At 42.3% G+C, this 24,834-nt stretch overlaps 2 protein-coding genes across 6 annotated transcripts in view; one reads left to right on the forward strand and one right to left on the reverse strand.

The window, feature by feature from the left end:
• Window positions 1-24,834, reverse strand: part of SLC6A1 (solute carrier family 6 member 1) — a 130,148-nt gene that overhangs the window by 58,086 nt on the left and 47,228 nt on the right. For 2 of the 5 annotated variants that reach the window (XM_068960336.1, XM_068960335.1), the window contains one exon: window positions 21,834-21,905. The gene's annotated coding sequence lies outside the window, so the exon portion shown is untranslated. Of the gene's footprint in view, window positions 1-415; window positions 470-8,144; window positions 8,396-10,566; window positions 10,732-21,833; window positions 21,906-24,834 lie in introns of those variants that run through there. The other 3 variants (XM_068960333.1, XM_009688135.2, XM_068960334.1) reach the window with 3 other exon arrangements.
• Window positions 9,471-10,661, forward strand: LOC138061001 (uncharacterized). Its single transcript, XM_068907510.1, has one exon. It carries the CDS (start codon window positions 9,471-9,473, stop codon window positions 10,659-10,661), a length of 1,191 nt encoding a protein of 396 aa, XP_068763611.1.

Consider the following 24,834-nt stretch of genomic DNA (forward strand, 5'->3'; position numbering starts at 1 on the left):
ATGTCGAAGGCAATGCCTAATTCCACTAATTAGTTCCCTAACTAATGTCTAAGTTCAATACAAATTTTTCTGAAATTTTATTTCAGAAAAAATGAGGATTCAGCTCACGGATTATAACATAATCCTAGAAAATGTTTAAGTGTCACAAAAGAAATGAGAAACTAATGGCTTTAATTAGAAGTGTCAGAGTCCAATGTCACTAGTCCCTTAGTACATGATCTATACTACCCAAGCCATCAAACAGATCCAAATCTGGACCTGCTCACATAGGATTTATTTAAATTAAAACCTGCATATTCAAGTTTGGAAAATCACGTCAAAGACAGGCAATCCCCCCTTGACAACAGGCTTCCTCTCCCCCCTGCTGACACAACTCTTTCTTCAGGTTGGTGAAATGACTGGTAACTGTACTTACCCATCACGGCTGTCAATGCATGCAATATTTCTTAGCCAGTCAAATCTCTCCTCAACAAGCTGAAACAAAAATGAACTTTTCAGCTGCCTACCAGTAAGAACAATGAAGAGGTACACTGGGAAATTGTGATACCGTGCAGATGTCCAGATGACAAGCCACTCCATTAAACATTATATAGAGAGAGTTCAGCTTCAGCGACACAAGGTGCCAGTATAAATAGGCCTCCAGAATTGACACTTCAGACATGCAGTGTTGAGGCTGGTGATATTGGCACTTATTTCATCATCAAATCTTGACCCATTAGTGCTAATAAGCAGAGTTTCACAACACGATCCTTATTTTCATGTGCACAAACTACTAAAATCTGAGAATGGAAGCACAGCATCAGACTATGGAAAGCATGTCCAGCCCTGTTCAGACAGGGATGTACAGGGCACCCGCCCCGCACAAGATATGCGTCACTTCCTAAGGCCTTCTGCTGTTACATGCAGCTTGGGGCACTTAACTGTGGTGCCTCAGTTCTTTATTTCCTTAAGTCTGATTTGACACAACAATTTGGACACTGTCAATTCAACAAGGAAAGGCTAATGAACCTAATAGTATTCCAAGTATTTCTGACCCCTTCTTCCCCTCATGCTCATAAAAGCCAGTTTTTTCCAAATTACCAAAACCTCTCTGGACTTAATCCAGCTGATAAGCTTCTCTCACTTGTTAGGTAGAACATGCAGTGCAAAGCATAAAATATATAAGGAATTTAAGAAATCTTGCAATCAATATGCAGCACAGATCTCTGCACTAGAGCAGTTACATTATCTTGTGTGGCACATGCACTGTTCCCATGGCAACCAGCATCCTTCATCCAACTCCATTATTATAGCTATTTGAGGCTTTCAGAATGTCGGGTGTCCAAGCCATGGCTCAGAGCTACTTTGTGCTAATAAGCCTCAAGAATAGATACAAGAAGAAAAGCAGAAAATACAGTAAACTCTTTTGCTAACCTATAAACAACACTGAAAGCAAGAAGTGGCATGGGAAATACAATTCAGCCAGCTAAGGGGAGGCAACGCTTATATAACCATTTTCATTAAGTTAAACAAACATAGGAAGAGCTCACTATAGTCTTTTAATTCCAGACAAATTAATAGTCAGCTCAGTAAATTTGCTGGTGGAGAACGGCTTTGTAATCTGTACGAAGAAACAAAAATCTTACTATACATCTATTGTGATATTAATTTCTCTATCATTGACATCAGATACATCCTTAGTTTAAAAATGTTTGTATTTGCAGAACAGGTCAAGAGAATAATTTAGATTTTTGCCTTTTCACACTATCTGATGAAAGTTTTAAAGGGCTATTATCAAAGTTTATAATCTTTATAGTATAATCTACATTTGCTTAATATAAATTGTCCCCAGATATTTTGAGAAAGCTTTCTCTATCAATAACACCATATTTCCTTTTTTGTATTTAGGCATTCTCACATCAAAGCATTACAGCAACCTCATTATGCTTTGCACAGCTTAATACAGAGTTTCTCTTAGTCACCAAGCAGGGAATTTCAGGCAGAAAATAACCTAATTTATTAAAGCAACCCTTGACAAATCATCCCCAAGTTGCTAGCTAGAGGTTTTATCCCTGTGAAATACACATGGGTCAGTAAGAACAGAAATGCTTTGAAGTTGGAGGGTTTGAGGGCTTCTGAAGAGAAACAGTAAAGTAAATAAAGAAACCACTACACTAGAAAATGCCCTTATTATTGATAAAGGAGTCTACAACAGGCTACTGAATACAGTTGTTCTCTAGCTACATTTAAGCTTAATTATGCTCAGTACATTTTCAGAAAGGACAGTAATGTTCCAAGGGTCTTGAACACAATCTATCCTCAGCTGTGCAGACCATGTTCAGTGTCAGGTTAGGAGCCTCTGTTGCTGTTCAAGGTAGGCAAGACCAAAAGCAAGGTCAGTTTTCAGAAGCAACTCCTCAGTGAGATAAAATGAAACAAGCTTGTACCACTCTTAAAACCACTCCGTTCTACGAACACTGCAACAAAGAAAAGCAAGGCAATTTGTATACATGGCAGGGGGTATCCCTTCAGGAAGCATCCAAGCACTGAAACCAACAGAGGCCGATTTCTCATGGCCTCTATGAGCAGCTGGAATAGTATCTATCAGGGGCTTGCTGGAGTAGGAGCCTTTCTCCCTTCCACTGCAGCCATGCTCTAGCTCTCAAGTAAACGCTGCGTCCTAGACTAGAGCCCAGCTGGGCCCCGGCAGGTCACAGCAACCTGTTCTCTCAGGCTGGAGAGCTGCAGTTCTGGGCATATAACTGACCTTATATTTGAAGAAGGATTTTCAATCACAAGCGCTACATATTTAAATGACTCTTTAGGTTCTGCAGAAAATAGAAAAATTTCCGCTACTGGTAGATAAATATGCTAAGCCTTGAGGAAAAGTATTATATATAAAGACATTACTTGTTCACAGCTACTGTCATCATCGTGCATGGTGCTGTTTGCAGCCTGAAAGCCTCCTGACCCAGGCACCCAGCTTGTGCCCACATCTCGTTGTTCCTGCAGCCAGCAAGTACAACCCACTGTTTAAATCAGCCATGCACACCATATCAGACCCCGGGCTGATACTGCCTCTCCAAACAGGTGAGCTCATTACAGGAAAATGAAGAGAGCAAGATTACTGCCTGGGAATGTAGCTTTCACAAGGTCTAAGTGTCTTTACATTTTAGGTTGGAAGCATGTTGCTCTTCAGCTGTTGGACAGGTTCTGAATTGTTCACTCATGTTTGACAGCCAGTTAAAAAACAACATCAGCAACAATGGAATTAAATTCAACACATTTGTATTACTTAAACCCAAAGAAGCTTAACATTTCTCATCATACAGTTTTTTGCTATTAAATAGTTTGCAAGAGAAAAAGGCATGGAATTTTCCACCTACCCCTTCCCTTTGGGACCTCTGCAACAATTTTCTTGCTTATGGGATCGCAAAACTCAGTTTTTATAAAAGAAAAAGAAGCCTTCAATGAGATAAAGAGGTGATCCTGGAACGTTTAATCTTTTCCACCTTTTGTCTTGTGTTTTAGCTTGCTTACAGTTCCTATGCCACACTATCGTATATGACTAGGAACAAACACTAAGATGGGAACTGCTGGGTCATCTCGGATCTCCTAGCAGAGGAAGAAACACACCACTAGACACAATTGAGGAAGATGGCACTGCATTACCACGAGACCCATCTGACCAGCCAGAGACGTTCCATCACAGAGGAGAGGCAAGATCGCTGAGGAATCCTACTCTTTTAGTAATGAGAAAACACAGTTCAGATAATCCTAGTTAATTTTACTGTCTGAAGGTTAGAAAGTCCTATGAATTTTCTCTAATTGTATATTGCTCAGAATAGATGTCTCTGGTTTCTGTAATCAAATCATAATTAAAACAGTGTCATTTTATTTATCCCTTCCTGCTATTTGAAGCATTTACAGAATGTAACAGAGATGCTGCATGCAAAATTTCCAGTATCAGGGCTCATCATCTGCGCAGTAATAGGAATTTGTGGTAGTGTGGCTTTACAAGTGTCTCCACAATTGAGGAAGAGAGAAACATACTGAGGAGTGTTCTCTTCTTGTAACCACAACTGGGGGCCATGTTGTATTCCTATTTTATTTATTTTTAAAACTGCTGCCTCATTTAATCTCAGGTCCACTAAGAAAACAGTCATACAGTGGGGAAACAAGGCTGTTACAGCTAGAAATTAAGAGGTGTGTTACATAGCAGTATCTCCTTGACAGAGGACAATGGTTTCCTATTAAGCAGTGTATCTGTTGTCAGACTGAGTCTCCACTACATTTCAGGTGGGAGGAAGCCAAACCAAACAAAAACAACTCCCCCCCCCCCCCCCCCAAAAAGCAATCCCCAATCCCCCCAGCCAGATCACAAAACCCCAAAAGTATTTAACTAATTAATCCTAGGACTCAGACTGGTGAAGAGATGGTGATATAAGCCCTTCACCTAAGGGCAAATTGTAAATTACTTTTCAGGAGAAAGGTGATTCCACAAACTGCACCAACCCTCCCCCTAAAACTCACCACTCAGAAGTGGTAGAAGTGCTGAACAAACTTCTCTGGGAAAACAACCTGTGTCCTTGAATCTTGACCTTAGTTTTCTCTATTTTACTTCAGAGAGAGGAAAATAATGGATTTTCTTGCATAAGCAGAACAGCAGAACTCAGGATCAGACTGAGACAACTTCCTGATGCATTTTTAGTTTATGTTTAAAGATGAAATAAATAGATCAGTAATTGTCTGAAAAGGTATATTTTTCAAATGCAACTTTCTAAGCTAGCAAATTTCTGGCTTCTGCTCTTAGTTCTGTGGTGTATTCACCATTGACAGGAGTTTTTGTTACTTTCTGTTTGCCTAGATTGTGATCTTGTTGCTTGATTTTGTAAAGCTATAGGATGAGCCTAAACTGGGTAGGCATTACCTGGGAAGCATATGAAAATAATTTTTATCAGAAGTATTGATTTTTCACAGTTCTGTATGCTTTTCATTATAATATTCCCTGTAATTAAATATTCAAGTAATTAGGTATACTACTAAACTTACTTCACACAGAAAAGATTTAACTTATACAAAAGCTATTCTAAGACAGCATTTCAGACTAAAAAAACTACATTAAGCCTGCTAATGACATATCACATCTCTTAAAATATAAAGGCTTGAATAAAAACACAAATCAAAGTCTTCAAATGTAACAGACTAATCATTCTTAAATAACTTCTATTTTCGGACAATTAATTCTTTCAGAAATGACTTTGACTTGAAAAGCTATTTTGGAACAACTGATAACTAAACACACTTAACTGAAGTCTTAAATAGAGAGCCCAATAGGTAATGTTAACTACTAGCTTGTAAGGCCTACATCTGGATTTTATTTCCCCCCTCCCCCCCCCCCCCCAGTGGCATATCAGAATTTCTATAGAGTAAGATAAATACAGGACTTTAGGAGACACCAGAGTGATTACTCAAATCACTGCATCAGTTACAGCCAAAGTCAAAGGATTTGCACCACTTATGCCTTGTGGGTTCCCTGTAGCATCTTTTATAATGAAAAGCCGTAATTAACCCAATACAAAGCAGAATTATTATGAAAAGCTTTTTTTCCTGCAAAGTTAAGTCTGATCACAGTAGCAACATGGAAATAACAGAATTCAGACACAGACATCTGTTACCGTGGGATAAATCAGTCGTGCTAAAGTTCCAGCTACACTAGTGTAACCAAGAGTAGCATTTAGCCCTTGGTTTGCAGATTACACCAGCTCTGCTGTGGACGTGGTCACTGTCTGCTGTATTAGCAAGTCTGCATGTCAGCCATGTCTTGAACAATTATAAAACAAACAAACTCCGCAGGGTCTCTTGGAAACTAAGAGTTTGTTCTTCATGTTATATTATGTGATTTGCCTTCCTCAAATTTCCTCATAAAGAAAAGGAGAGTACAGTACATATACATAGTTTTTTGGTTTTTTTTTTTTAAATGATTTTACTTCTTAGTAGATTAGGGACCAAATCCTATTCGCATTCTGGAAACATGCTCTGTGAAGCTGGTAGAAGTTTTCCAATCAGAAAAGCAAGTTCACCTACACCTCGATCTTCTTATCAGGTTCCCTTCCAAATTAACTGAACAACACACATTTCTAATATCTAACTGCTGATGTTGCCCTTGTATTATATATACACACATACACACAATTTTCCCCTTTAAAACATAACCTTAAATAAAATAAAATGTCAATAATCCACTTGATGTTTCATTCTATTTTCACACAGAGCTTATGACAGAAAAAAAGTTGGGTCTGAAATGCAGGCTATCCTTCGACAGTCAAAACATTGCTTCTGGAAGTAGGAGAACAGAGCACCTCACTAAAGACTTTGAAGCTTATCAACTAGTTTTTAACTACCACATAATTTCCTGGTGATCTGTAGCCAGCCTCGTCTTAGAGTAAGTAATAAACATCCAAAAATTGCACTCTCTATTGCTATTTGTGCAACAAAAGAATTTGTTGCCTTGTCCTTTGTTTTACTAAGCCACTGCAACAACTGACCTTGTCTTTTTAAAGAAGAGGTCTGTCACAACAGCAGAAGCGTTCATTATCCTCTGCTATTTGTCCATGTCTGTGCTGTCATTGCCTGTTCAAAGAGGTCAGGACTGCAGCATCAACCTTCCATTACAAGCATTCAGAAAGGCTTTGAGGTGCATTGCTTTCTGCATTTTATGTAACCAAATGTGTCACCATATTAAGAGCACAACCATGCAAATGTCACAGATGACCATCTAACATGCAATTGAAAGGCACAGACATGTCCCCAAGTCCTAATTCATTTTTCATTTCCAACATTCAATGCAAGCATGAGTTACAGGAAATCACAGTAAGCAGAAAATCCTAGATAACTTGAAAAGAAATTGTCACCAAGGATTCTCTTCAGAGAGAAAACTTTCCCCTCACCCCCCTCAATTCACTTGTCCATGCTTAATTCATTCCAGAAAGCATCTAAAGCTTGTGGAAATTTGTAACCGCACATAGGATGAAATTTCCTTTTGACATCAGTAGCTTGGATTACATTTACATGATGAATAGATTCAAATATAGAGTCAAGAACCTCTGCCCCCACTATCTTCCTACTTTGCTTGTTCACAATCCCCATGTTCAATTACTATTCTAGTATACTTAATAACATCATTAATGCTGCAGCACTTTAGCAATAATAGAAGTGACACAACAGCAGACAGCATCTTCAGTATATAAATTAACTACCAACTGCTCCACGCTTGAAAAAAACAACCCCAAAACCAAACCAGAACAAACAAAAAAAATCAACACACACCACTATCTACTTTCGAAACTGGTGTCAACTCACAATATTCTTCAGGATTTGTGGCTATCTAAGAATCAAATGAAATTGGTGTATACAGCCTCTGAATGTTATCTTACAAGAGACAGACTCAGATTTTAACTTTATCCCAATGAAACTACTCCTTAAACAACATCATTTATAAGGCAAGTGTGAAATTTACTTCATTTCTCCCTTTTCATGTATATATGAAATAGTTAAGAAGGTTTACACACAGAAAACATTAAGATATGAACAGCCATATTAAGGTTATTTATATGCAATAAGATTGAAATAAATTAATGATCACAATAAAAAATGTTTATCATGAAACAACTGCCTAATATTTGTGCAGATCCAGGCTCATATGAACATACACATGACAAAAACGAACTGTAAAAAACTACCAGTCTGTACTGATCACCACTAAATTACATCATTTATATCTTTAATCTTTGAAGAAAAAGAAAATATCAGTTTCTTCCAAGTTCTACAAACTGTAAGGATTTAGAACTCAGCCAACATAATGAACATTGTTACAAGTTCACTATTACAATCTAGCAAACCCATCAATAGTTAAGTTATGCTACCTAGCCAAGAGGAAGAAAAGAAAAAAAAAAAAAAAGAGCTGTCAGCTCTTTGCACAGCATTAACATGGCAATTTCTGACAGGTTTCATCCTTTTACCATTATAGGTGAAATTTATTTTGGCAACTGAAGGAAGATATCAGCTGATAGTTTCTTTGTTTCCCCCCACTCTGCCCCACCTAAGTATTTAGGTTCACACACATTAAGTAACTTGGTCCTTAGAAGTGCTGAAGTTTCACATACCCAAGTAAAGTCAGTACCAACAGCTTAAGCTGAGCACCTTTGAAATTCAAGTCACTTTAGCGCCTGCATGAGAATTTAAGAACTCCAAGGTTTAAGTCACTGTCCTTCATTTCTAGATTTCCACATAAAACATCAGCTGCCAAGGTCCTCAGCTTTTGACGAAGCCAGGATCAGCCACTGTCCCTTTAATGTTCCACCTCGTCTCCAAAAGGAACATCTTTTTACTAGAATTCAGTATGATTCACTGGAATTTGCCAGGCACATCGGGAAATCCCCTGAAGCAGAGGAAGAATATTAAAGAGATGGGACATGTATATCAAATCTCATTACTGTTCTCTTATGAGAATCAATCAAGTGAAAGGACGTGGTGATGTCATTATGACATCATTTACTTTGGGATTAGAAATTCATAGCTACTTAGCAACCAAGACTGTCCAATACAGATATAAGGATTCAATGGAAGATGTTTTCTTCTAACCCATTTATTGTAAGATAAATACTTTTGTCAGCTGTTTTCTCAGGACTTAACAAGAGAGAAGAACACTATTGTTTCCAGCATAGAATATGAAATACTAAGCACTGTGCCCGAACCTTTTTTTTTTTTAAGTTGTTGCTACTCAGTTATATTATTTATTTTTCCACTCCAAAAGCTAACATGTGTGTTCCCTCACAGCCATCCTCCTTTTCACCATTTCTATGAATACAAACCTTAAAAGCGCAAAGACAAAAAAGCTTATGCTAAACAGACTTTATGATAAGAATAAATTACAATTTCTACTAGAAGGCTAAACCTCTTAAAGTCTAAAATAATTGCATCAAAATACAAGCTTGGAAACCATACTCCTTTCTCTAAACCAAACTCAAACATCTAGTTGCTGAGCTCCAGTATCTCTCAGAAATTCCAACGAAAAAAATTTCAAAAGCTTTGTGCATGAAAAAAGAATTGGTCATGCTACTTCTGTGGCTATTTCTGGGGCCTGAAGAGCATTTGATGCCCAGAATCTATGCCTGACCTGATTTTCTTTAAAGTTCACTCATCTCTGTTGAAAATACAGTTTAAATGAGTTCTAAAGCAACTGAGCAAAGATAATGCACTGGCTGGAATTATAAATAAATCTTTAACTCCATTATCAACAAGCTGGAATATAGTACTAGACTGACACTTCACGTTTTCAAATCAATGCTCCAACACAGACTAACATAACATGGAAACACAGTGACTTCAAAAGAAGGAAAAAATAAAACAGTCCACCCTCCGGAAATAACTTTTTATTAGGAGGAGGAAGTTAAAGATTTTCATTGAAACGAGGACTCCACGTTTGCTGGATGAAAACACTCCTCCGTAAGAGACCCAAGGAATGCCCCGCTCCCTCCTGCCGACGACAGCTCTCCGTTTTCGAGGATTTACAGGCGAACGCAGGCGTACCGGCGCCGACGGAGAAGCCTGGCGCAGCCGGGCGGCCGCTCTCCGCTTGCTCCCCAGAAACGGAGCATCTCGGCGACCGCCCCGGCACCCCGAGCCGCCGCCGCACCGGCAACAGGCGCCAGCACCGACCCCGACCTCGACCCCGACCCCGGGCCGGCACCGACCGCGCCAGCACCGACCCCCCCGGCCCCGGGCCGGCCCCGACCCCCCCGGCCTCGACCCCGGCCCCGGGCCGGCACCGACCGGGCCAGCACCGACCCCCCCCCGACCCCGACCCCGGGCCGCCACCGACCGCGCCAGCACCAACCCCCCCCGACCCCGACCCCAAGCCGGCACCGACCGCGCCAGCACCGACCCCCTCGGCCCCGACCCCGACCCCAAGCCGGCACCGACCGCGCCAGCACCGACCCCCTCGGCCCCGACCCCGACCCCAAGCCGGCACCGACCACGCCAGCACCGACCCCCCCCGACCCCGACCCGGCACCGACCGCGCCAGCACCGACCCCCCCGGCCCCGACCCCGACCCCAAGCCGGCACCGACCCCCCCGACCCCGACCCCAAGCCGGCACCGACCGCGCCAGCACCGACCCCCTCGACCCCGACCCCGATCCCGGGCCGGCACCGACCGCGCCAGCACCGACCCCCCCGGCCCCGACCCCGACCCCAAGCCGCCACCGACCGGGCCAGCACCGACCCCCCCCGACCCCGACCCCGACCCGGCACCGACCGGGCCAGCACCGACCCCCCCGGCACCGACCCCGACCCCGGGCCGCCACCGACCGGGCCAGCACCGACCCCGACCCCAAGCCGGCACCAACCCCCCCGACCCCGGGCCGGCACCGACCGCGCCAGCGCCGACCTCCCCCCACCCCTCTGACCCCGGGCCGGCACCGAAGGCGCCACCGCGCCCCCCGCGGAAGCCGCCGCGCGGGTCTCCGGGCGCCGTCCCGTCCCTCCCGCGGCGGCAGAGCGGAGGGCAGTTCGCGCCCACCCTACCTGCCGCGGCGGCGGAGCAGGAGGAGGACGAGCCGCCGCCAATCGGCCCGAGCCGGCCGGCGCTGCCCTCCGCGCCGATAGTAATGTTCATTTAAGCTCGGCGCCCGCCGCTCCGCCGCGCCCTCCCCGCGCACCAACGGCCGCGCGGCAGCCGCCCCGCCCCGCCCCGCCGGCCCCGCCCCCCGCCCCTCCGGCCCCGCCCCCCGCCGCGGCCCCGCCCCCCGCCGCCGGGGCAGCCGGGCCGGGCCGGGCCGCCGCGGGGCCGGGGGGGGAGAAGCCCCTTCGGACGGGAAAGCGTGGAACTCCGTGTTTTCAAAAGGCAAAAAATGTAGATAATTTTTCCACCCTCCTCCATTTACAAATCTGTTCAGCGCAGGAAAGAGACGGTCCGGGGCACCCCGTTGCCGGGAGGGAGAACCTGGGTCTCCGCGCGGCCGAGGGCGCTCTTCCCCCGTCCGGGGGCTCGCCGCCCGGCCAGCCGCACCCCGACCCCATCCCTCCCGCAGTCCTGGCAGCCGGAAGGGGAAAGGTCGGCCCCTTCCCTTCCCCGCCGGCTGCCGTTTGCGAGAACCCGTCCGATGATTAACCCGAAGGAACCTCTTTTAGGGAGGTTTTTTTTTCCAGCAAAGCGGGTTTCTCGCGCTGCCGGAGGAAAGCAGCCGCCGTTTGAATGGAGGAGCCCAGCCCGTGGCTTCTCCGCTGCGGTTCACCGCGCTGACGCGCAGCGGCCGCTGTTCAGAAGATGGAGCAACGTTCACGGTCTCTGCTAACATCTGTTGGCTTATGGTACACAAAACTGGTAACAGAAGCAGCGATGCACCTTGCGCTCTCATACGTGTTCATCATACAGCTAAAGAAATACAAACACTGGTATTTCATTCGAACAAATGCAGATAGAGAGGATACATCTCATAAATTTGCTTAATTGCCATTTTAAACCCAGCTAATCAGGCATGAGTTGACAGGTTGCTCAGAATCTTCAGTGACTTGCTTGTGACTTTTGATGCAGAAAATATGTTAGCAAAGTTTAACATGGTCACCCATTAATTATAAGGAGTATTTGTGCTGTGACTAATAACTGGATTGTCCTGTAATCCACCATAATAATCAGGCATTTTCATTCTCTTGTGGTCTCAAAAGGTAATGGTTAATGGTATTCTAGATGTCTAACTTACACAGCAGCAATGATTAACTTCTGCTCCAGCATATCTACTATTACTTCGGTGTTGTAGATTTTGCTATTGTTACACTGATTAGCACTTGTCTCCATCGTAGTCACATTGCCCTGGTGTTCAGGCTAAGTATTAGTTCCAACTGACTTGGCTTTTTTAAAATGTAGGATCATATTCAGTTGTTGAAGCCTGCTCCCACAGTAACACTGACTGACTATTCACTTCCCTTGAGGTTGGATCTTAAGCAGGAGAGAGCAGGAGGAGTCCACATCTCTGGACACGGATGTGCCATGCTAGAGCCCTACCCACTCCACGTTTGTGAATGAGGTGTTTCAGCCTAGAGGTGCTTCTTTCTACATGAAAGCTCCAATTCTGGAGAACAGCTCAGCATTAAGGGAATAAATTCTGTGGCAAATTCCATAGGTAGCCAACACTGTGCAGAGTAAACCTTAGTATAGTAGATCCCAAACTGTCGCTCATGAACTGCTGGCCGCTGCACGGGATCTGCCCTTCAGGAGTGCACTTGTGCTAAGACAGTAGATTTCAGGATCACCTCCATTCAGTTCACTCTGCTTACGGTCCATGAGAAATCTGGAGGGTTAAAGCTACCCTACTAATACAACACGTTTGGGAATTGCTGCTGTAATTTCACAGAACCAAAATGCTAACCTACGCTTCCACCCCTTCCTATGTCCCTTTGTAGAACCCATGAAAAGAAGGAGTCTGCAATTTGTTTTGGTGACTGTACCATCATCTCCAGCTATTTAAGCTTTAGCTGCTAGGAGAGCTGTGATGGGGTCCAGTGGAAAGTCCCGTTCAAAACTGGATGTCATGCTATGGTCCACTGAATTGGAAAAGATCTGCTACTGCTCCATCGTAACTCAGATTTCTGGGGTTGCAGTTACGCTAACTTGCAAGACAAGCTGACACATCCAAGCTAACTTTACTAAATGTACACAGTCTGATCTGACCAGCCAGGAGAACACAGCATGGATTTCAGCACAGGCTGCACAAGCTTGCAGTGCTCCTGATACTTGTTCGCTGTACTGCTCTTGGTACCACATGTAAGTCTCGGTCTGTCCCACTGAACTTAACTGAGTATCTGATCTGTAGTGCTGTTGTATGCTGCAGAACTCCTTACAAATGCCTAAGAAAAGGGAGCTCCTGTTCCAGGAAGCTCTTGTGAGGGAGGAAAATTTATATTTTTCTACAGATTATTTATAAATGTGCGAGGCATTGCCTGCTGTGTTGACAAGCTGATGATTCAGAAAAGCAAGTCTGGGGGAACCTCCTGAATGCCTGGTTCCTGGCTACACAGACCTGTCCCCGTGGGGGTGTGACTCTGTGCTGACTCTCCTGAAGGGCAGGTGTATTCAAGTGCAGGCATCTCTGCATTGTACCATCTGGAAGAAAGAAGGGTGTGAATCTAGAGCGTCCTGCTCTCTGTTCGGTTCTGAGAAGAGACCTCAGACCTGCACAACTGCCACTTCCAGGAATTTGGTGCAACCTAGCTAATCTGGAGAGTCTAACCACGTGCATTTGGCTAGAAGACTTACTGAGACAGTGTTTTAGCAGTCTAAGAAAGAAGATATTGAGGATTTGAGGGCTGAAACCCTGAATACGTGGTGGTTTAACAGAGGAAACTGAAAAAGAGTTTAAACTAGAAGCTGTTATCTGCAGGTCTGAAGGAAGAAGACAGTTGTGTTGAAAAGTACAAAGCAAATCAGCACTTGTTTTGGCAGATTTAAGAACTATCGCTGTCACTGTGTTCGCACCACTTTTAATACTGCTAAACCTTACAAGCTACAGTGTTGTATTCTTAATGCTCTTCTAGATGACACAATAAAGTAAACAGACTGTTGCTCTGATCATTCAAATTGTCAACTGTTCAAACCGTTGCAGACTGTAATCTTTCCAAAAAGTAGCATTTCTACTGGTTTTTTTTGCTGAAAGGAAAATATATCTCCATGCTTGGGGGGGTGGGGTGGGTTTTGTTTTTTGGGGGGGGGGAATATTGCCACTTTTGACAGGTCATTATCAGATAGGAACTAACTCACAGCAAGTAAAGAGGGTGCACTGAGTACTATACTGTACTCGAGCATCTTATTCTGCAGTAGCAATTAGCCTTTGTTGCTAATAATTCACTAAATTATCAAGGCTTCTGGTTGCTACTCCTTTGGTTGTAAGTTGTCAGGTCTCTAAATCTCAGCAAGGTAATGCTTAGCCAGGACTAGAATAATAAATATAAGCATGCAGGTACTACAAAGTGTGACATTACTTTTGAGCAAAAAGATACTTCCGTGGAGTGTTGGAAATGGATCATCTGAGTCATAATGTTCTGGCTAGCATTTTTCATGCAAGATCCCATAACGTACTGGCTAACTCACATTTTCCTCACCCAAGTCCTTTCTGAAAAATAATTGTCAAGTATCCCTCAGTGTTTCAGCTGACTTTTTCAGAGAGTTTGAAGGCTCACAGAGCAGTGTGTTCTTAAGAGCAGATGCAGTGTTCCTACTTTGAAATGGCCTCATTGCAGAGGTTAAAGAAAGGCCACCCTCATTTGATTGCATCAGTATAATTAAGGAAAGCATTTGGCCAACTTTTTATCAAGAGCTCTTGGAGCCTTTGGGATGAAACATGCTATTATGATTATAATTTGCTATTAATTATCTGTTGATTAAAACCAGCAGGAATGTGTGTCACTACAATAGCTACCCATATCTGCTTTTCTACAGGGTCACACAGCAGAGAAAACTTTATAGCCCTTAGACAAACTTGGATTTGATTTGGAAATATTCAGCTGTTGCAGTTTAACGTGTGCTCCTTATGCCTTATTTTACTCAAACATGAAGTGGGAAAGCTGGGAAACTACAAAGACTTTGCCACCGTTGTTCAGTAAGCTGTTGCTGAAGTTGTCGTGTGTCGCTGGCCTGCCACCTGAACGGAGAGCAATTGACAATCACTGCCTGTTAGAAGGAGCCAAGCACAAACCACAATACAGAGACGGCTCAGCTTCACCTCAGCTGTTCACTGTCTGTGTGTCTCTCTCCTCACCATGCAATGCCCCTCACCAGCACAGTGACTGACTGGTAAGGGATACAGCAACCCAATGTAGTAAAGGAAAGGAGTGAGCAATTTTTTCAGGCTGGTTGGCCAAACTTCCCACAGTAGTGCTTTGGAGATGGTTGTCTTGCAGAGTCTCCTTCAACAGGAACGTCTGTGTTGTGAATGTTGGCGTTGGGTGGACCCAAGGCAGCTTTTGCAGGCAAAGACAGTTTGGAGCCTGATCCAAAGTACCCTGAACTCTGCAGGAAAAAGTTTCCCATTGACTTTGATGATGGTCTTTGGAGCAGGTCCCTGATAATAATTGCACTGGAGCCTATCCATGGTGATTGCTATTAAAGCTAGGATTTGGCCTTCACAGATGATGATAAATAACCTAATGATTATTATAGCATGTCTTTTTGCATTTCTATAGCATTAAAAGGCATTCATAAAGTTTCATTATATTTTTACATCTCAAAGAAAGGAAGAGTTGGCTTGAATTGTGTTTTAAAAAATAGCTTACATCTGTCTTGGCTCTCCAGAACAGTTATTGGACTTTGATAACATCTGGAAGAGAAAGAAAACTATTGCGTACAAGTACAGACACTAAGTATAGCAGGGACAAAAGATCTGAGTCTCTCATCATTGCATTCAAATAAAGGAGAAAAGAGACTATACAGGGTCTTGCATGGCTGAGGAAGTAGCAAAAGCCAGTTTTATCAGGGACAATAGCTGTGAAGACGGTGGCAGAGCCAACATGTCCTGTCATCCAAAAAAGTTTTCAAAATCTCCTTCAACACACTGTGCTTCAAATCATCCAGGGATCTTAGCACTAAGACTGATCTTTACAGTTTATTGATAATCATTGGCTACAACAGATTGTTTTTAAAATGCCACGAGTATCATTTTTATACTGCAAACCATGTGAAATTCATCTGGGAGTAGCCTTGATTTTTGCCCCTTACTGCAAAAATGTGCTGGGTGCTTTTCTGGGAAGAATAGCACCCTGCTGTTCAGGAAGACTTCTTCTTGCACAAAAACATATCTCACATAGTGTTCTCACGTGGTGGTATTTCACATGACTCCTGTACCTCTGTGCAATAACAGTACAAATTCTGGCTAGCTCACAGACTGTATCGATGGAGCACAGGATGAACTCACTCCCGTATGCCATGGGAAGAAGAGAGAGAGCAGTTCCCCATAGGGCTTTTTTTCACCTCTAAACTGCTACTTAAGTTATCAGTGAACAGCACAAAGGGACAAGTGAGACCTTATGCCTTGCTTCTCTATACAGGCACACAAAAATATTGCTTGGACTTGAAATACATGGTTTTCTGTTTTCAGTGGACTTGTCCCAGGAATTGGGCTTGTGCATACCATTCTATTCTATTGCAAATAATCTTTTTCCTCTTTGTCAAAAATTCTTTCAGAATTGATTGTTTCAGATTTTGAGAACTTGAAAAATCCATAGGATTCAGTTCACTGATCCTTGCACTCTTGGGTGTTACTGGATCTTGTCTGTGGCAGTTCACTTAGAAACGGAGTAAGTCAAGAGAGTGAGTTTTTATATGACTGAATTCAGTCTCATCAGCATATTTTGCCTGTTTGTGCAGTTGATATCTTGCTGTGTTGAGGCAGTGTGAGTTGCTGAGCAGAATCTTAAGCTCTGTGCACACTAGTTGGTTTGAATGAGGTTTGGTTCATCACTTATACAGAGAAGAATTAAGCCCTGGAAGGATGACAATATAAGCACAAAGTCCATCCTTTGCACACTCTTAAAGAGGTTTAAAGGATGCAAGTAGCAACATTATACTTCTCTCTATAAAGGAGTATGCTCTTCCCTACGAGAAGAAAGTAAATCTCCTTTCATTCTTGTAACACTTCCCATGTATCCGAGTCTTCAGATCTTGACGCTGTTTCTTAAAGATGAAGTTAGTATTTGTCCAGTGCATGACTCTATTACCTGACAAATCTGCCTCCAGATTTCAGACCCTGAGAAGTTAAACATCACTACAGAGCAGAAATCAAGTTCTTGATGCATCATCATTTTTCCTTAAGATACGGTGAGGCAGGTGATGCAAAAACCTATGCTCTTTGAGGCTAAATATAAAAGAGCTTATGTTTTGAACCAGTTCACTAAAAGAACTGGGGCCTCATGCAGTACATGCCTATGTCAGGCATAGGGCCTGATTTTTTGAGCCAAGGGGAGTTTCTGAAGAACTGTATACTAAAGTTCTGAAGAACCATATACTAGATTCAAGGGACTACAGTACTGGTTGATGGAGCTGTGTGAAAGAGAAAAGTGGCAAGGAACATTTCAGCTACCAACTCAGAGAAGACGTTCTATAAAGTGCTAAGTAGCTGAAAACAGAACAAGAAATGAGGCCTGGATTGAGTTCTGTGTTATTCAGAAAAAAAAAAACTTTGATCTTTAAAGAAAGGCTGCTTCAAGGTAATACCATCGACCCTCATCTCCTGTCAACCCACCAACTTAACATAATCACTCATGTCAAGAGGTTTTAAAAGGATCTTTGAAAAGGAGTGGGAGTCCTCAAATTTGAGAAAAGGCAATCCTTTTCCAGCGAAAGATCTCATTAGCTGTGCTGTATGAGCTTGTTGAGGTGAAGGACGGAGTAACATTCAAAGCAGTACGAGACAATCATATGAGAGATAAGAATATTCAGAGTTATAAAGCAAACATGCAAACATGTATGTTTTGAAAGAGGTTAAAACCTTTTGGTGGTTAAGCCAGGAATTATCAGGACAAAATCTTCCATAGTAGAAGTTCTGGCATCTTCTGGTAATTGGGTAAGCCATTTCCAGAGCTGGGATGCTCTCCTCTATTTGTCGGGCATAAGAGTTTAAAAAATACAAATATTAAAATCTTAACTGTGATTTTAGTACGCAGAGCCACTTACTGGACTTATTACCATTTTGGGAGCTTACCAGCATTTTGCATTTTTTTCTGGCACTATCACTATACTCAGCACTGTGTTTGTAACACCTACTTAAGTGTTAGGACACTTAAGTAAAAGATTTAGTTCTGTCTCAATAGTACAGTATTTTCAATATTTTAATGCTACTTTTTAATATCCTTTAATTTGATGTGCTTTTTGCTCTAGCAGGATCTTCAAATAATTTTTAGTCACACAAATAATCTAGACTTCCAACATCCATTTCAATGGATGCTTTGCAGTTTGACAAAACATTCCTCTAAATTAGAAGTTTTAGCTTTTGATTCTGAATTGAATTGGCTTATTCCTCCTCCATGTTCATATCTAAAGCAATAAACATCAAAAGGCAATGGGGAGTCGTTCCCTAAGAGCAAAACCAACCTATGGCTAGCACAGTGCTTGGGAATCGTGCCATGGTAGGTGTTGTGGTTCAGATAAAGCAAAAATAGAGAGCCTGGCTATAGTGGTGCAAGTATTTTTGTTATTCTTTTCACACAAATAAGAACATTTAGCCCCAGTGTTCTGGCCATATTCCAACCTGGGTAATTACATTCTGCTTGCCCTATATTTTCCCTGCAGCTGCAATTGTTCTTCGCTTCCTACCCAGAAAGTGTTGTGTGGTGTTGCTTTATGCTGTTGAAAATTGTCTCATTTCACCCTCCAGAGTTAGCTACCTTAGTGCAGAGGGTAAGGTAACTCCGCTATATGTTTTATCTGAGTTGTAGAACCCTCCTGGGCTCTTACAAGATGAAGAAAGCTAGACATATATGTACAAACATCTGTAATCATCCAGGGCTTCGTTGCTTTTCCCCCGAGTAAAGCCTTGTGAGAAAAGCACAAGAGAGGAAAGTTTGGCATGTTCCATTGATCCTAGTTTGCAGGGTGGGAATACCACAGCAAAAGTCACACTTATGAATGAGTGAGAACTCTTTTCCACTGTCACCTATAAAGTTTCTGCTTGATTTGTAGTAAATGTTAGCAATGCTTTTTTTCCCCTATGTGTGGGATCTCTGTAGAAGGAAGTCCCATCAATTAGAGCTATGGAAAGCACAGCAGAAATAAGAGCAGATACTGCCTCTTTATGCAGCTTATGTCAAACAGCTGTCCAGTGAACATGACTTTGAATCTGAGATTCAATTTATGTGAGAAAAATCCACAAGGGAGGAAGTGAACTTCAGCAGCTGGAAATATATTTTGATTGCACTCTGATTAATTTCCTGGGGAGAGGGTAAAACGCTATCATTTTGCAAAAATGTACTAAAGTGTTTTTTCTACTCTTCTGAAGTTTTCAAAGCTCTATCCTTGCAGAGACATTGAAGTCAACCATAATGAATTTTTAGTCTCAGTTTATTTTGCAACCTAACTCTAACTCCAAATGTGATGTTTGTAGCTCAATACCCATTGAAACATTTTATGAATAGCCTGACTATTCTACTGATATGCTTTTAATTGGCTGTGGGTGCCTGATAAACAGGAGACGACTTGCAAAAGCACTTCTAAAATCAGTTTTAGCTGGCAGAGCAGGAGGGAGAGGGGAAAAGCAATTAAGCAGCTAAGAGAAAATTGATTTTCACTAGGAGGAAAAGGAGATATTATATATTCCTGTTTTGACTTGAGTTCTGTTGATGATGGTGATTGTATGCTCCTATTAGCACAGTGTCTTGCATCATGCTGATTCACTAATGTCTCTATATATAGTTTTATATTGAGAGATATAGTATATATAGTATATATAGTAGCTGGAAAAGCAGCAGCAGCATTTTGGAAAAAGAAGTCTCTCTTCCCCCTGCTGCTTTGTCATCCCAACTCAGGAACAAGTTGGTGCTAGAAACAGAGCGAGCAAGGAGTCCAGTACAGACCTAGGAGGAATTCTTCCAAAATGACACCAGTATCTCAGTCTAGGACAGGAGTACTTTTCAATGAATTTTGCAGACAGAAATGTGGGTCATGTACAGACAGTCTGTGCCTGTGCAGACTTTGTGGAACATGGACTGGCTGTACCACAGCTGTGCTGCTGGCTCACGTACGCACAGTAATTCTGTCCAGTTCTTCTGGAAAGCACCAGCCACTCTGCACGGGCATGTCGCAGCAGTGCAGGGCAATTCTGACACTTTTAGCTAGTGCTAGGAAACAGACTATGCCCATGGTGATCTGTGCGTACCCTCCAGATGTGTGAGGAGTTCCAGGTGGAGGGAACTGGCGTCAGCTTTCTCCAATAGCCCAGAAATCCCATGCAAAAGGGAAGAGTTCTCAAATCCCAGCCAAGTCACCTTGTTTGGGCAGACCCCACAGACATACCCAGAGGGCTCCAGATATTTGTCAGTCTGTACTGGTACAATGTCCACTGCTGAACCTGGAAGGCTTTGCCAGCCCACAACGGAAATGATACAGTAGAGCTTAACATGTTTCCCCTTACCCTTCCTTTGATGAGTGAAAGTACCTTCCAGCACTTAGCAGTCTTTGTGTTTCCTCTACGGACTGCCTAGGGAAGAGGAGTAGCCTCAGGGGCAGGGAAAGAGCCGCTAACATTCTTTCTCTTGCATCGAAACAGCCCCTTCTCCAACTTCCTCCTTTATGTAGGCAGATGTACCAACTTTTTAGTTTTCTTGCCCTTGTTAGAGCAGTCAGTGTTGCACAGGTGCCACATGTTCTAAATCTGGTAGGCTTCCATGAAGGAATAATGGTGTAAAACCTACCTTCTTTGAGTAATCTGTATTCTAACCTCATTGTAGCTTATACATTTGTGGTGCCCATCAGTGCCTTAACCCTTTCAGCACAGAAGTGATAGGGCATCTGTCCACCATACACCCGGATAACTCACAGCTAAAATGCTTCCTAAGAACATCTGTAAGCGTTCTGAGTATGTCATCTAAACTGTAGTATTTGCTGATTATGTAAGCAACGACATCAGCCTCACCCACAGTAGCCAAGTCCCCTGTATTGCAGAGCTCAGACACTGCGTTACTGATACTACAGATTTCATGCAAGGATCACAGCCACTGAATGCCTGGAGAAAGCAATCGTCGTAAGGGATAAGCAAGCCAGGAAAATAGCCAGGTTATGTTAAAACACTGAATCATGACTAACTCATCTCCATAAACAATTTAAGAGGAGCTAGCTCTTAACAGCCCCATTTCCTTTTCCTCTCTTCGCAAACACACACATCAGTTAGTCATGGCAATAGCGGTGCCATGTCCATGTGGCAACATTCCCAGTCACCTCGCAATAGCGATGTGTTTTTTTTTAATTGAAGTGGTGCTGGTTGCCATTCCCTTCTGTTGTTATTAACAATGTAACGTTCACTTGACCCTCTCCAAACTATGTTCCTGCAATTCCAAGGAAAATGCCTGAATATGTCTCAGTTGCCAATTACACAGCACAGTCTTCACATGGCCAGCAAGCCACAAACTACAGACATGTCAGAGAGCCATTTGGAAGGAGACTCACCTCACAAGAGGAGGTCATGAATGAGGGGTGATATTGCCTCCCTACACTCTCAGCTATCCATTTCCGCATGAGTCCAGCTGGGCCTCAGGCAATCCAGTTAGTACCCTATTAGCTAACTCCACAGCTAGATTAGCCAGTAGCCCTGCTGCTGATCCTGGGGAGTCCCTGTGGCATGGGACACGCTAGGGCTGCTCACCCTTGCTTGCCAGCTTGGCCACTTCATTGCATTGCACTGACCATACATTCAGCTTAAAAAACCATATTATCTTTTGGTAAACCGCTAACCAATTTCAAATAGTAATGGGCATTTATTATAATTCTTATCAGAGAAGTGTCAGTGGCACATTAGCTGAACTACAATTTTTTTTTTTTTTTATGAGATACAAAACAAGCCAAGATTGCTCAAAGGGACTTGGAATTTCAAGTGCCCATCCTTAACTAACCAGAAAAGGACTGCTTTCTAGGAAATACTGAGCACCAGTGCTCTGAAAACCTATCTGAAAACCTGGAGAGACTCTTTATTCTCTCAAGTGTAGCACCCAAAATGACTACGTGCTTTTGAAAATCTTTCCCGTATTATTTTAAAAAGAGCAACATAGACTTGCAGTCTGTGTGACACATGGCTGTGGAGTACCAAATACCCACTTACCTCTTTCTTGAAGAAGGACATTTGTGTGATGGCTTTCAAAAGTTCAGATTCCAGATTGTTGTCAGGAATTATCTAAAGAAGTCAGAGAGCGGCTTATTAAAAATTATTCGTAGTAGAAAAATCCAAAAGAAATATTATAACCATGCTAAAGAGATGTGAAGACTGTTTCTGGTTTGCTGTGATAAGAACAGTAAATGTCCTGGACATAAGAGAGAAGTTGGAACCTAAGCTGATAACATTAACTAGCTGTTTATGTAAAGAAAAAGAAAATGTAACATGAACATAGAAATTTGCTTTTGTTTCTAAACTGGTTTCAGGTTTTGATGAGATGGCATAAAATTCTTGTGTGACACTGAATTGTTTGAACATGGCTAATAACCAAGGTAAAAGTGAACAACGTGGCTCTCTTTCTGAAAGCCAAATATTTGAGGTTGCTCCTATCCTCAGATACATAAATACGATATATCTCATATTGTAACTCTTTGTACCATTACCAATGGGCAGGAATAAATAAAGTCATTGTCCAAAGGATCTTGTAACTGCAATTACTTCTTTGAAGGGCTGAGTGAAAGGACTGAAGACAGTACAGCTGTTTACTCTGGTGCCTCCTTATTTCATGCAACAGTGTAGAACAGACTCAGAGTGAGCATAAATTATATTATACATACTCCCTCTGGCTTCTGCTCTCTAGTGACATTTGGAGTTCAGCAGAATGCTAGCTCTTTCTAAATCTTCTTGTTTTGATGTTATCTTCATTTTCTATCCATTCTCCTCCTTGTTTTTCTCTTCATCAGTCATAAAAGGAAGAGTTGGCAAATGCCTGTGCTCTCCAATAAGTTTAAATAGTGTTAAGCACCTGCTCCTCTTGGTTATTGTCTGGAGGAATTTAATACCTCTGCCTAAAAAGACTAAATTTCAGTTTGTTTATGATGGATGATGTCTAATGCCAGCTGTCTACAGGTCTAGTCTCATAAGATAATAATGACGAATCATACTTGACCTCTTTAGAACAAATAAATGAACCAGCCTCCCTCGTTTCAGAGGCTGATCTGTGAACTGAAATTTACCTCTAATATGTGGTGGGATTGGAAGGAGGATAACTGAGTATCGTATTTTTCCATTATGCTTTTAACTAGGATTTTTCGTAGAGCACAAGTGCTAACTGAATGTTGACTTTAGCGTTCAGAAGAGTTTTGGCATTAACCTCAGTGGTGGCAGGACTGGACAAGGACTACCACTCATAGTGCATTACTGCCTATATATTCCTTCCCCGTGGCTTTGTAGAAATTCATGATCAGCACAAAGCCACATTCACAGTCCTGAGGTAAGTTTCCCACTCTTCTGAGCTGTAGCCAGCAGCTATCTTATTTTTACTTCTGGGTTTACATTCACATTCACTGAACAAAGAGATATAGCACTTTAAAATGTTATCACCTATGAGCTATTTGTTACTAACCTTCTGCTGGAGGCTGACACAATTGTAGCTGGTAGCAAAGGAGAACGCCTACGTTAAGTATGTGTTAGCTGTTTCAGTTCAGTCAAATGTCTAAGCCGCAAACCAGCCTTCACTGGTGGTTTAGGGTAATGCACGAGCTTTTGTGCAGAAGGACACGATTTCCTATCGGCTGCATTATTATGAGGAAAATAACGTCTGTCAGAAGAGGGGGACAAGACAAGCATCGCGGCAGTTTCTTAAACAAATACGGCAAGATTCACCATCTCATTTGTGAGAGGTCTCCGTGAAGGAGCTTGACCTTCAATTCTTATCTTAGTGTTTCCTACATTACAAACTGAGCTCTGGGCCTGAGGTTGAGGAAGGTTAGAGCTGTTGGTGCCCTGGAATATTGCCTTTGCGAATATTAGCAGTTAAATTCTAGGCAGTCCATATTTCTGCTCATGGTTTGTACTTTTTCCTGTGTAGTAGACTTTTCAAAGTGTCAAATGGGATTCATGATAGGAAAATCAAAGTACTATTTTTATCTATTTTCCTATCTATTTTTTTGTAGAAAATATCCTGAGTTCAGCCCAGATTAAGGAATCATTTGGGGTTGACTGAAACCCTAAATTTTATTAAAGAAACTCTTTGATGAAAAAAATCATCTAGTTTTAGCTGAGAGTGCTGAATGCCCTCCATAAGGAAAACTGTCATGAGGCTAGATCCATCCAAGCCCACGTGGAAAGCAGCAGCAGTCCTCACTAAGGTGCTTCACTAGTGAAGTCATGTTTTAGTAAGCCCACCACAAATGTCCTGCTGCTTCCATTGACACTGAGCAGTGCAGCTGCAATTGTGACACTCTGTTTTATCATCCTTTATTTTGCTGTAACATGGATTGGCTGCCTTTAGTCTCAGAATTTGGAACTTTAGAATGTCTTTAATTTAATTTGATTCAATTCTTCTTTAATTTCTTTAATTAATTTAATTTCTTTAGAGCATCTTTAGAAGTTGGATGTGGAGATATTTAGCTGTTATTAAAAATGTTCTCTTTTCCCTTCTCGGACCAGCAGCTGCACACACAAATGCAAGTGTGGATGGAAAAACAAATGCAATAAATGGGTAACGTTGAAAAAAACGTTTTAAGATTGACAGTGTTCTTACTGGATGTCAGACGCTTGTAAATTCCTCTCCAGATGCCTTGGCACTTGGAAGCGTGATATAAATAAGCTAGCAGGTAAGAAATGTTTTTAGCAAAGTAAATGACTGGAACAGCAGGCTGCAGGAACAGCAGGCTGCAAGAACAGCAGCAGTAAAAAAGAAATAAGAAATGCAGCCTCAGCATGGCCTATCTGAGAGCTGTAAGCAAAAGCACTGGAACATTAAAATAGTTAGAATTCCTATAGTAAAAAAATATCGTGTGGAGGAGGAGACAGAAAATCACAAGACATAATAATAAAGAGCAGTTATACAGTACTGACAGGCACTGTCATTTGAAACAATAGCAATCACAAGCTTTACAACCCAATATGTTTTAATAATGTAAAGGTCGTGTCTATATTTGTAGTA

Source organism: Struthio camelus, chromosome 14 (assembly GCF_040807025.1).
Source record: "Struthio camelus isolate bStrCam1 chromosome 14, bStrCam1.hap1, whole genome shotgun sequence".
In the NCBI taxonomy this organism is placed as follows: Eukaryota; Metazoa; Chordata; class Aves; order Struthioniformes; family Struthionidae; genus Struthio; species Struthio camelus.